Here is a 13,422-nt window from a genome sequence, read left to right as displayed (position 1 = left end):
GGGTGCATGGCAACGACTCGGCGAGTCGTTCATGTGACTCGGCGAGTCTGTCCACGAGTCTCCGAGTTTGTCCCCTTTTGTAGTGTCGAGTGTGAGCAGTGAGTCACAAGGTGTGACTCGGTGAGTTGGAAGCTGAACTCACCCATGGAAGGACTCGGCGAGTCATTGCCTGACTCGGCGAGTCCAAGGCAATCTTCATAGATCAAGAACAGACTCGACGATTTGTTCATACAACTCGACGAGTCTCAACATGAGTGTTCATCGGATGAAGATGAACTCGGCGAGTTGTTCATACAACTCGGCGAGTAGGATGAAGGACTTGAACCTCAAGTTTAGAAGGAGAACTCGTCGAGTCAGCGCCCAAGTCAACGAGTAGCGACGGGATTCAGGTCAGACGATTTGCTAGGAACTCGGCGAATTGGCAAGACAACTCGGCGAGTCGAGTCAACTGAAAGTTGACTCTAACTTTGTTCAAAGGACAGTTAGCAGTGATTGATTGAGTATGTTGTGGGAATTGCAGCCGGAGGATTTCCGGAGCAGCAACAGCAGCAATAGACAGTCAGTTCCCGATCAGATCAGCAACTACTTCGAGGTGAGTTACCTTCCAGTAGCGGTGGGTCTACGGCCACAATGCCGGCCCACCAGTAGGAGTTGTATGTAGATGATTGTCTCCGTGATATTCATCTAGGGATTACTACTACATGTGTTATGTTTATGTGCTAGTATGATATGATGTTATGTGCTAGTGACAGTAGGGGGGAGATAGTCCCCGAGGTATCCGGTCGGTAGAGCCGAAGGGGTAGTCATACCCAGCCATGTTAGATAGATTCTGATATTGTGATATATGTTATGTGGTAGTAGTGGAGGGGAGGAATAGTTCCCCAGCATCCGGTCGAGAGGACCGAAGGGGAGGCCAGCACCCAGATATGCTAGGCAATATCCGGTCGAGAGGACCGAAGGAGAGGCCAGCACCCAGATATGCTAGGCAATACCCGGTTGAGAGGGCCGAAGGGGTAGGTCGGGCACCCAGATATGCCTGACAATATATGTATGTTATGAGATTATATGGTATGTGGTACAGTGGGGGAACTCACTAAGCTTCGTGCTTACGGTTTTCAGTTTTGGTTTCGGGTACCTCCTCAGCTAGGGGAAAGGAGCCGACGCGGTAGCAGCATGTCACACACACACACACACACTCTCTTGTTTCCGCAGTTACGAGTTTATTCTGGGATTGATACTCTGATATTTGATTGATCGAATGTTGTGGTTTTCAATTTGGTTTTCGATATGAAATGGTTTAATCAAACAATGTTTTAACTATTAATGCTTTCATGTAATGTTTTATAACGAAATTTTTGGACATGAAAATTGGGTCGTTACATCACCTTACCTTACCCACCTCACCATTTTTTCCTATTTAAGTAATACTCTTTTTACGTAAGATAATGATCAAACGTGTAACAAAAATAAATAGTAGGGACCAATCGCGTAACAAAAACAAACTGTAGGGACCTTCCGAGTTAAAAAAATTAGTTAGGGACCAAACGTGCAAATTACTCCAAACCATACGGACAATTCGTGTAATTTACTCTTGTTTTTGTAACGTGATTGGTCCCTACTATTTATTTTTGTTACACGTTTGATCATTATCTTACGTAAAAATACTATTATTTAAATAGGAAAAAATGGTGAGGTGGGTAAGGTAAGGTGAGGAGGGCGGGATTGGGGGTGTGTTTATTTAAATAAAGCAAAAAATCAAGGGAAAAATAGTCTTTTTAGGTCAGACATGGACATAACGTGTAACAAAAACAAACAGTAGGGACCTTCCGAGTTAAAAAAATAAGTTATGAACCAAACGCGCAAATTACCCTAAACCATAAGGACTATTCGTGTAATTTACTCTTCTTTAGAGTAAATTACACGAATGGTCCCTATGGTTTGGAGTAATTTGCACGTTTGGTCCCTAACTAATTTTTTTTAACTCGGAAGGTCCCTACAGTTTGTTTTTGTTACGCGATTGGTCCCTACTATTTATTTTTGTTACACGTTTGATCATTATCTTACGTAAAAATATTATTATTAAAATAGGAAAAAATGGTGAGGTGGGTAAGGTAAGGTGAAGAGGGCGGGATTGGGGGTGTGTTTATTTAAATAAAGCAAAAAATCAAGGGAAAAATAGTCTTTTTAGGTCAGACATGGACCAAACGTGTAACAAAAACAAAAGGTAGGGACCTTCCGAGTTAAAAAAATAAGTTAGGAACCAAACGCGCAAATTACCCTAAACCATAGGGACTATTCGTGTAATTTACTCCAAAAACAAACTGTAGGGACCTTCCGAGTTAAAAAAATTAGTTAGGGACCAAACGTGCAAATTACTCCAAACCATAGGGACCATTCGTGTAATTTACTCTAAAGAAGAGTAAATTACACGAATAGTCCCTATGGTTTAGGGTAATTTGCGCGTTTGGTTCCTAACTTATTGTTTTTTTAACTCGGAAGGTCCCTACTGTTTGTTTTTGTTACATGTTTGATCCATGTCTGACCTTAAAAGACTATTTTTCTCTTGATTTTTTGCTTTATTTAAATAAACACACCCTCAATCCCGCCCTCCTCACCTTACCTTACCCACCTCACCATTTAGATGATACAAATTAATTCCTCGTTGAGAAATCCATATAGAACACAGCCTGCAAGTAGTTGCACCATTAATGGAGATTACAATCGATCAATTTTCTTTTTGATTCTAAAAAGGGTAAAACGTCCAAGATTTTTTAATTATATGAATTTTTCCAGATTCATTCATGTGTTTTTAGTTGGGATCAAAGTGTTATACACCTTCTTTTCCACTTTTTCCCCTTTGTATGTTGATGCTTTAAGACAGATACAAGCGGAATCAACTAAGAATTGTCTAATTTTCTTGAGTTTGATACATGTGACATTAAGAAATGAAGATGGTTATGTAGCAAATCACCTAAGAATATGGTTTCGTGTATCTAGTTTTCCACTTTCTCATTCTCCCCGTTCTAATTTTTGTCATGTGTTTGTACTTTAAATCACATAAGATGTTATGTGTATGTGGTGTTTTAATTCAATTTGATTGATTAGAGAAGCAGGTTGAAGGTTGAAGATTACCGGAGGAAGTTTTTAGAGAAGTAGAACGAGGGTTAATCGGAAGAGCAACACTAGAGTATAGGGTGATGGGAAGAAGAAATAGGGAGAGGAGTGTGACCTTAAATAATAATAAAATTAAAAATAAAATAATAAAAATAAATAAGTAAGGTTATATTAGTCATTTTACGGGCGTGTTCGGCACGCAACTTTTGGAAGCTTTTGGCTTTTAAGAAAAAGCTAGTAAAAAAGAAAAAACCTCGTTTGGCAACGGGAGCGTGTAGCTTTTAGCATTTTACCCTAAACAAAAAACTCCAAAATCAAAAGCTACATGAAGTAGCTTTCAACAAAACGCTCCAAAATCAAAGCTACCCGCTACTCGCTACCGACTAGTTTTTGCCGAACACGCCCTACATGTTTTTATCAAACTATTTCTAACTAGTTTTTGCCGAACACGCCCTACAAGGATACGACTTATAACCTTTTCAAAAGTTGGATCAAAACTGAAATTTTGAGCAAACCATAGGGACCATTTCTGTAATTTACTATTCAGATAAAATATTAAGAATTTAATAACAATTATTTATTTAAGACGTAAAAGTAATTTGGATTTTATGGCGCGTCAAAGATTTTCATTTTACTAAAATCCCTTCTACATGACAGGCTGACAGCACCATCCTTTCACCCTGGGAAGACAATGCATGGTCACGCAATTTTGTGAAAGAGTGTACGGCGGCGATTCTGTTCGATTCCATAGCCTCGTAGCTTTGGTTCTCATCCCTCCCTGGCGCATATTAGCAGTCATTTGTCTTTTACTGTTTCCGCCATAGCCCCGTAGCCTTTGCTCCTTCCCCCCTCAAAGTTATCCGATAACCATTTTACTTTTTGCTGTTTCCGCCATAGCAATATCACTGTGTCTGTGTTAATGATCAACATTTTCCGAACGGCGAGTTCGAAACTGGTAAGGTTATTTTTTTTTTGACGCATTTTTGTATGATCAAGCACCTACCATCTGTTTTCTCTCACTAGATTTTAATTTTCGGAACGCCGAGCTCGAACTAGCAAGGTTATTGATCAGTCTATTTCTTATGCGTTTGTTTGTGATTACGCATAACTGTTTCCTCACACTAGATTTTAATTTTTTTAATCCGTCGATACAGATATCTAGGGTATATAGTAGGGTATTTGTTCTTGTTATGTTCCTTGTGGTTTCTCTCGCGAACCTGTTGTGAATGTGATTTAAGTTTTTCTCCCGATGCAGCATTGTTTATGCTCACGCGTTTGTTATCTGTTTATTTTCTCACTGTAGATTTTGAATTTAATTCAGTGCCCTAGGGTTTCTAGTAGTGGTTTTCATCGTTGTATCATATCAGTGCTGGTTTTTATCTTCTGTGTGATTTTTCTCCCGTTTTGCTTGATTAATCGTCATTTTTCATATCCAATTAACTACGCAGCGTTTTTTTGTAGATAATGAAAGAAGCAGTTGATGATGCTAGTAAATCAGGTCGTTCGTGATTGAATTCTCATTTCAGGACTTTCTTCAATCCGAGCAGGTTGTTGACTTGTTGTTGGTTCTCTTTGGTGTTTTGCTTCTGGATATTACAGTTTCCAGATATGTAATATACTTCCATTAATTTGTAATCTACAGATATGTCAGATCATATTAAAGGAAAGGCAAATGCATCTTCTGAGAATATCGAGTTCAAATGGGGGCGAAAGGAGCAAAATGATGGAAAGAAGCATGATAGGCAATATTATAGATCATTTACCTACGATGGTGTAGACTACTTTCTTTATGATTCTGTATACATATGGTGTGAAGGTCAACCAGAGCCCTATATTGGTAAACTTACTGAGATATATGAGACAAAACATCTTGAGAAGAAAGTGAAAGTTGTCTGGTATTTTCATCCCACACACGTTCAAAAGTATTTAAGAGGCACTCAAACACTCAACAATGAATTATTCTTGGCTTCAGGTGTAGGTCAAGGTCTCTTTAATGTCAACCCCCTGGTAATCAAACATCATTTTTAAACTCTTCCAAATATGCCCTTTTGGCCTTTTTTCATCTTACTAATTTACAACTATCTCTTTCTAGGAAACAATAGCAGGGAAATGTGATGTTGTATGCACATCAAAGGACAAGAGGAACCCTCAAGCATCTATTGAAGAAGTGGAAATGTGTGATTATGTATTTTACAAGACATTTGATGTTGAAAAATTAATATTATCAGAAAGATTTCCCGATAAGATAGCTGGAGTTGAAGGTTTGTGTGAATTGTGATAACTTATACTTTCTAAACATGTTCATGTGATATAACTTAGTACTTTCTAAATGTCCTGAATCTTTTTGTTCCAATATGGATTCAGTTGGATTCTTCTTTAATCAGAGAAAACATTTGGAAATTGGCACTCCTCCAAAATCCAATTGGAACTCCAAAGTTGCAGGGAAATCAAATTCATCTTCCAAGTTTGAAACAGGTCACTGTTCTACTGCAGTAGAAGATGAATCTGGTAATATTAAACAAAAGTTTGTTTTTTAGTAAAATAATCTTTTTAAATCACTTTTACTTGACCTATTTTTACAGATTTTAGGGTTCCTCCTGCAAATATTGGTAGACTAACAATTTCATCGACTAGTGAATACCACTTGAACAAAAGGAAGCTTCAAGACTCTAAAGTTGAACCTGAGAAACCCACAAAAAGACCAAAATTGGTAAATCATTAAATGTATAAATGGTCTTATTTTCTACGTTGCCATATGAATCAGTCTTATTTTGAATTCATTAAATTTGAAGACTTAGATACTACGTATCCATGTGCATGCAGGATTCAAGCAATTGGTTCAAGGAACAAGTGAGTTATCTACAGTTTTTTATAAGATTTATCAAACACCATGGATTTTTTTTGCAAGATGAAGTGATATAAACTAGAAAATGCTACAAAAAGACACATAAATTTAAAGTGAATAAGTTAATATTTCCTTTCTTTTGAGCAGCCATGGGAGGAAAGGATGCAGATAGCCAATGAAACAGGCTCCCTTGTATTACTAGAGAATCTGGATCCATCCCTTACATCATTAGAAGTAGAGGCATGTTAATATTTTAAAACTATACTCTGTTCATACTCATATGGTAATTTAATAATTTATCATTCCCAAATTTTCCACTTTTTTTTTTTTAATCAGGATATAGTTTTGGATGCTTTTCATAAAAAGGCTAGTGCAAAGATGATACAGTGTAATGCGTATTCCAGCCCATACAATGGTATATAATATAACCATTTGATACATGCAAGACAATATTTGTGCTTTGTTAATTGTTTTATGTATGTTTTTGTATTAGGACAAGCTCTTGTGATATTTAACTCAAAAGATGAAGCAGACTTTGCTATTTCTGAGTTAAAAACCAGATGTCTAATGCTTGGAGATCTAAGGTAGACTTTGCTCGTTGTATTTTTTTTTTTTTTTTTTTTTTTTTTTTGCATCATGTTGATTTAATTATATTACATTTTCAATTTTGGTAACAAGTTTTGGGTTCACAATTTCAGACCTATTGTTGGTAGTAGACCTTCATTGAAGGAAACCAGTAAAAAATCAAGGTACTTTGGTCATTTAACAATCAAAACCATGAAACAAATGCGGTCTATGGATTTGGTAATTTTAAGCTTCTTTTACTTTACACTATTATCCGAGAGCTTTTTGCTAAAGATTTCTAGTATCTTTCTAGATAAATCTAGAATCAACAGCCTTCCTTTTTTTGTGTGTAGAGAAATGTAGTTTCCACATCCCACTTTTCACAGCCAAATACCATCGAATTTGAGATGGCACTCGAGTGGTGCACACTGCAAATGAGGTTGAAATTCTGTTGGGATGCATTATACAAGGTAACAATCATATTTCATTCTCTATTCTCTATACATTCAAACACTAATAAATAGTAAATTTTCTTTTATATATATATATATATATATATATATATATATATATATATATATATATATATATATATATATATATATATATATATATATACCCTTCTATCCTTCCAGCATCAAGGAAAAGAAATTGCAGACCTTAAAACACAACTTTCCAACCACAAGGACTAAATATGTAAAAATTCCAAATCACCACAAACACAAGAGATAGATAGATAGAATTTCCAAGTTTTCAAGTTTTCAAGCTATCAACTATGATATATATTGTTTTAGTTTTTTACTCTTTGGAAGATTTGTTGATGAGTGACTTGTGAATGTGAGGGATAACTCCACCACCAGCAATCGTTCCTTTTATAAGCGTGTCAAGTTCTTCATCTCCTCTTATCGCAAGCTGTAAATGTCTTGGCGTTATACGTTTCACTTTCAAATCCTTGCTTGCGTTACCGGCTAACTCAAGCACCTCCGCCGTCAGATACTCTAGTATAGCCGCCGTGTAAACAGCTGCCGTTGCTCCAACTCTTCCGTTAGCAGCCACTCTCGTCTTCAGAAGCCGGTGAACTCGACCCACCGGAAACTGCACAAATCGCATAACAATCTAATTGAACAAACTCCACTCGTTTAATCATTTATCAGATCTGGATAAAGTCAACACAGTCTTCTCTCCGATTCTCCGTTTCCGTTCGCCGGTGAATCGGAGATTGAGGAAAGGAGAAGAAACCTGGAGACCGGCGCGTGAAGAGCGAGTGGTCGGCTTCTTCTTGTCTTTGTCCTTGTTGGATAATACGTTTGTTTTCCCCGTTAGCAAACCTTTTGCTCCTTTCCCAGACATTTTACCGCCAAAATTTCAGAGAATATTTTCGGCCAATTACTGTTCCCGATCGCCGGAGTTGATCTGAGAATTTTATCTGCGGAAAAGAGGAGCCAGATCCTTTTGTCAGCCAATAGTCTTTTCTTTTTTTTCTTTATCCTGTTGATGTTACTTGTTCATTTTAGCCCCTGAACTTTCATCAGCTTTTCATTATGGATCAGCTTCTTCTTAGATTTGTATAGTTTATCTTTTTAGTTTGGTATGTTAATGCTTTTAGTTTGGTCATTTTTAGGAACCGATTTCATCTGATGCGAATCAAGTAAATCTAATCTGATTTTGTTTTTCATATTTATTCGAATAGTTTGAAATAAAGTTAAAATTAACGGTTCATTTTTTACTTGATATATATTTCAAAAGTCCAGACATTTCAAGAAAATATATAGCTTTAGTAGTAACAAGTCGTATTGTCGAATGAGATATCACCAAAGTACTTTGATGTTCGTATATTTGGATATTCCAAACTCAAAAGTATAGTAACGGCGCATGTTCGGCTTGAGTAAATACAAGGGATCAAGCCCAATTATTTTATTTTTTATTTTTTAATGACATAAAACTTGCCTTCATAAGATATTTGTACAAAAGAAAAGTAAAATTGTAAGTAGATAAGGATTCCTTCATACATGGGACATCCACATCCAAATTATTGGTGTATGTAATGTAAGATGTGGGATCCATATAAAGCTTCAACTCTTTCACTGTTTGTCTCAAAATGATGTTGGGTCACATGAAATTTTTTAGTGGAAAAACCATCCCATAGCGTGCTTTAAATTAAACAACTGAGGTCAAAACAATTAAACTAACCCATTTGAAAGTAACAAATTAAAAGATATAATATGAAGTTTTAAATTTCATATGTTTACATTAGGGATGAGGTCGGTTCCGGAATTTAACCGAACCGACTCTAATTGAAAAATGAAAATTCAAAGAATTGAGAACCAAAAAATGGAAATTCAAGGGCGAAGCTGGAGTCACTCTAGACTTACATGTATTAAGGCATTGGTGGTCGGTGGATATATAATGCTTGAAGTTATGTATATAGCTTAGTGGTACACAAAGTAGATAGGAAACCGGACTAGTTAAAACCTAACTGAACTGCCAGTTGGTAACTAGTATTTTTTATTAAATCGATAAACTTTACCGATTTTGCTAAGACCGAACCGAACTGGTTTTTGATCTGAAAAGCTGATTTTTTTATTAAAATTTCATTTCTAAAAAAGCCGAACCGATTATAATCGAAACCGGTTTTCCTATACCAGTTTAAAGAAAACGTTTTTTTACTGGAACCGGTTTAAAACAGGTTTTTGTGCACTTTTAATTTAGCTCAAAATGATAAAATCCATTCGGGGATCAAAGGTGATGAAAACTCAAAATTCTTTCATGGAATTTCCACAATAGAAAAAGACAAAATACCATTTGTGATATTATGGGAGATGGAAAGCATCTGTGAAATATGATTTTTTTTCTCTAACTTTGTCATTAGAGCCCTCAGTATGCCACCTACCGCACACCGTAGTATGTGACGTGTCACTACGGTGTGCAGTAAGCACCGTTCCGACCCTTAAAAAAAGTGGTATGAGTCCTGCACGAGATTGTTTCACCGCACCTAAATTCAAAGTTTTTTACTGTTTTTTTAGCCATCGACAAACGACTAGAAATCTTTTTTTTTTCTTCAAAAAACACTATAAATACACAATTATTAATTATATCTTTCACACAAACCATTTTCAATTCATACCACATTTCAAACCCGTGCATTGCAAAAATGAATATAAACAACCCTCAATCTACCGCTTGTAGTAAATCGCGTGTAAATGTTCCACCTTTGGAGTCGTGTGTTTACCGACCACAAATTGATACGTCTATGATTTCGCCCAACCTAACCCCAAGCCCAACAATTTTAATACCAACAAATACCACAACAATATTACACGATGAAACTTTTTAGCCTAACCATGTTTCAAAAATCCCCCCTCTCCTCGAATAAGTTCCTGCAAGTACCCAAGCCTGAACTCCAAATTGTTCGGGAAATCTAACCTGAACCATCCAACCCCAAAAGACGAGGAAACGGAAAAAACACTGGTTTGAAAAGAGAAGACGACATCTCAACAATGGCAACCGGACGAAGAGATGGTTTTAGCTCAATCATGGATCGACATTTCGGAGGATTTTAAAATCAAAAATGCGCAAAAAGATGACCCTTTTTGGTGATGCATTATGCAACGATTTCCTAAATTTATGGGTCGTGGCTATTACTGCACTAAAGACGAATGTACTAGCAAATTTCTCGAGAAGAACAAATATGTCATAAAATTCAACGATATTTTCAACAATTTAGTAACTCAACAAAAACGGAGAAGGCGATAAACAAATTTTAAAGACGAACCTTAAATTTTTTCTTAATAATAAGAAGTTGTTCAAGTTTCTGGATGTTTGAAGGTTTTTATCCGCATCCCGAAAATGGGTAGAAGATTTTGGTAGCGAAGAAAATAGTTCGAAAAAACCAAAGTTTTCGAGACGAGTTACACTACTTCATCGAATGCGCATTTTGGGGTTGATTTTAACGAAATGGATGAACTCGAGCTTGAAGAGGTAGTTCGACCGATTGGTCAAGATAAGGCGAAAAAAAGAGTCTCTTTGTCAAGTACATCGGGAATGGGAAGAAGATATGACATTCAGAGAGTTGTTAGTAATTTTAAAATTTACAATTTGAATTTTGAAAGTCGTTTGAATTTTGAAAATGAGAAATTGAAGGAGAAAAAGAAAGCTAGAGAGGAGAAGCAAAAAAGTTGGGATATAAAATTTTTAACAAAACCCTTTGATTACCTCACCGGGAACGAACTCGATATGGTTTTGAGGGCAAGAACGGACATCATGAAAAAAATATTACAAGTAGTGTTTTTATTTAATTGTTTTTATGTAATGTATTTGTTTATTTAATTAAATTAATGAAATGTTTTTTTTTTATTAATTTTATTAAATTACATTTTTTATTCATTCAAAAAAAAGATTTTTTTTTTTTGGTATGACACCCTTCAGTTTTGTGAGATGAGGGAAAAATAAAATGTCGATTACCTGACAATGCAAATAGTATGCTGTGGTATAACATCCACATGTCTCAAGAAAATCTTATGACATGTTATTGAAACACCATTTATGCGGTTAGAAAAATAAAAGCGATGTGGGATTCTAGCCTCCTTGGGATGGAACATAATGAACATGACAGTTTAACTTTTAATTTCATTAGAAGATTTTTGGAAATTGTCAAGATGGATGTCATTAATTTGGTTTGCAATTTCAAGAAAATCAAACTTCTTAATGAATGGTTACAATCCTTCATTTACAACTCTCATCCTTAAAGTTTAAGACTAGAAGTGTGTTAAAGATTACCAGCCTATAAGCCTTTACTGGTTGTCAACATATAATAATTTGCAAACTTTTGACTAACTAGTTATGTGAGGTTATTGGAGAAGTCTAAGCATCGAGCAATCAACCTTCATTAAAGGACATCAAATTTTATAGAAACCCTTAATCTTAAATGAAATCATCGCATGACATAAGGATAATCCGAAAGAAGCATATGGTCTTCAAAGTAGATTTTGAGAAAGCTTATGATTCTTTAAGTTATGGTTACTTGGACAAGGTCTTTTGAAAGATGGTGTTTGGGGTCAAATGTCGGGTATGGATTTATCTTTGTCTTAGCTCTTCTATGCCTTTTATTTTGGTAATGGTTTCCCAACTTGCTGTTTTTTGTTGAAGAAATCTTCTTGCGTTCTCCTTTCTTTGTTGAATCTTTCATCTACCATAATGATTTGATTCATATGAAAAAATAGAAAGTATCTTTCGTATGGAGAGTTTAGGATGTTCGAATCAAATTATGTTGTAAGAGGAGGTTCAAAAGTTTCTAAAGGCATATTATCTAGGTCGTTGAGTTTTTGGATCTTTATATACCATGGATCTTGTAGATGAAATGTTTTAGTAATCGATTTTGCACTATTTTCTTTGACATAAGAAATAATGTTTTTAGCAACATTTTTATCTGAAAGCTCAGTAGAAGGAGACGATCAAGATCTTCATGTTTTTTTAAATTCCTCATATAAATATAGACTTCGGGGAGGAGTCTTTGGACGTTCTTCTTCGGTAACAAGCTTCTTGCTCAAATTTTTTTAAGGGACATCTTGAACTCCCTTGAGGGATCGTTTGCTCTGGAATGATGGATGATGGTTGATCATTTTTTTAGTAAGGAGGAGGATGTGTTTCTTCTTCTTCTTATATTTTCTCTTATCCAATTTCTCTCTGAGAGATCTTCAATGTGAATATATTTTACATCATCTTCTCCTCCTTTTGCGGAAGAAGGCCAACTTTATTCGCAAACCTAGAATATCATCAAGATTATCAAATATTTTGAGGAAAGATGCAATCATAGTTTCACATAACCTGTCTAACCCTAAGTCAAGAGTTGGTTTCTCAGGAAGTCTTCAACAACTTCAACGCCATTGTTCATTTTTCGATTTCTTCTAAGGGTTATATCCATAATCTGACTTGCATTGTTTAGAATTTTGACATTTACTTTGGACATAACTAGGCATTTTGTGCGATGGTACCACAATTCGTCTGTGTAATATTTGATTTCCTGACTGTGGCACGATTTTTGACAACTCTTCTTTATTTTTGACATTTACGGAGGTACGCGATCCCTTTGAAAGTGCCATCTTTGTAGTCATTTTCTTTTCCAATACATGTATCTCCTCCAATATTTTCATTTATGCTTTTGAAATTTACTTTTGAACTTGATGAAAATTTTGTTGAGGTCCATAATAATGACAAAGTTTGACGCATAAATCTTTGATTGTTGAATAGATAACAAGATTGAATCAAATTGTCTTCCAACTTCTTGAAAAACTTTATTCCCCACTCTTCTTTTTATTGTGCGGTGATTGTTTGGTGGACAAAAATGATGATTCCGTAGGCTTTTGAATCTTAGGTTCGAAGTGTTGAGTTTTTGCTAGTTAAGGCTATCGGTGAATAGACAATCATCGTTGAGGTTCTGTTTGGATTGATAATTTGACTGGAGAGTCATTTCTCATAAGATTGTCCTCCGAAGGAAAAGGAATTTCATCTATGGTGTGTTCCGCAAAGTTTTTCGATAACTCTGAAGTGAGTTTATTTCGCTTCTTTTTCTTTTTCTTTCTCTTTCTTTTCTTCTTATCTCTAATTCGGCTTCAATAGGAGGTTGAATATTTTGAATTGACCTCAAAACTAGTTATTTTATCACCGAAAACCATTTTTTTTGGTCAAAAACGACTCGATATAAACTAAATGGTTTTTTGAGTTTGTCTTTAATACAACCAACCCCTATTTAATTAATGTTAATTTATTTTACTCTATAATTATAATTAAACTTTAAATCTTTGTTATTTACTAACGAATTAATTTTTTTTAGTGAATATTAATAATATTTTATTTTAATGTTTGATATTAAATGTTATATATATATATATATATATATATAT

General features: G+C 35.3%; 2 protein-coding genes across 5 annotated transcripts in view; one reads left to right on the top strand and one right to left on the bottom strand.

The window, feature by feature from the left end:
• Nucleotides 1–3,728: 3,728 nt before the first annotated feature.
• The window catches only part of LOC111910226 (protein ANTI-SILENCING 1), a 46,870-nt gene continuing 37,176 nt past the window's right edge, over nt 3,729–13,422 (top strand). For 2 of the 4 annotated variants that reach the window (XM_052771706.1, XM_042902915.2), the window contains exons 1-12: nt 3,730–4,069; nt 4,576–4,661; nt 4,757–5,121; nt 5,207–5,375; nt 5,479–5,622; nt 5,697–5,824; nt 5,938–5,964; nt 6,107–6,199; nt 6,296–6,374; nt 6,453–6,543; nt 6,658–6,763; nt 6,877–6,993. In XM_052771706.1, coding sequence (XP_052627666.1) covers nt 4,759–5,121; nt 5,207–5,375; nt 5,479–5,622; nt 5,697–5,824; nt 5,938–5,964; nt 6,107–6,199; nt 6,296–6,374; nt 6,453–6,543; nt 6,658–6,763; nt 6,877–6,993 — 1,317 coding nt within the window. In that variant the 5' untranslated portion in view covers nt 3,730–4,069; nt 4,576–4,661; nt 4,757–4,758. Of the gene's footprint in view, nt 4,070–4,575; nt 4,662–4,756; nt 5,122–5,206; nt 5,376–5,478; nt 5,623–5,696; nt 5,825–5,937; nt 5,965–6,106; nt 6,200–6,295; nt 6,375–6,452; nt 6,544–6,657; nt 6,764–6,876; nt 6,994–7,158; nt 8,199–13,422 lie in introns of those variants that run through there. The other 2 variants (XM_023906016.2, XM_052771707.1) reach the window with 2 other exon arrangements.
• On the bottom strand, nt 7,234–7,904 carry LOC111910228 (probable histone H2A variant 3). The gene is made up of 2 exons (XM_023906017.2): nt 7,763–7,904; nt 7,234–7,618 (listed from the first exon to the last, which is right to left on the bottom strand). The coding sequence occupies exons 1-2, from the start codon at nt 7,871–7,873 to the stop codon at nt 7,322–7,324; spliced, it is 408 nt and encodes a 135-aa protein (XP_023761785.1). The 5' UTR covers nt 7,874–7,904; the 3' UTR covers nt 7,234–7,321.

This window comes from Lactuca sativa, chromosome 5 (assembly GCF_002870075.4).
Source record: "Lactuca sativa cultivar Salinas chromosome 5, Lsat_Salinas_v11, whole genome shotgun sequence".
Lineage (NCBI taxonomy): Eukaryota > Viridiplantae > Streptophyta > Magnoliopsida > Asterales > Asteraceae > Lactuca > Lactuca sativa.
The sequence above is the reverse complement of the archived record's forward strand: the minus strand, read 5'-3'. Positions and strand labels throughout refer to the sequence as shown.

Excerpts from the sequence above, each read along its gene's own strand:
- LOC111910228 (XM_023906017.2), bottom strand. The coding sequence starts at position 7,873 with ATGTCTGGGAAAGGAGCAAAAGGTTTGCTAACGGGGAAAACAAACGTA. Across the intron at positions 7,619-7,762 it reads CTTCACGCGCCGGTCTCCAG|TTTCCGGTGGGTCGAGTTCA; the intron begins GTTTCTTCTCCT and ends CGATTTGTGCAG.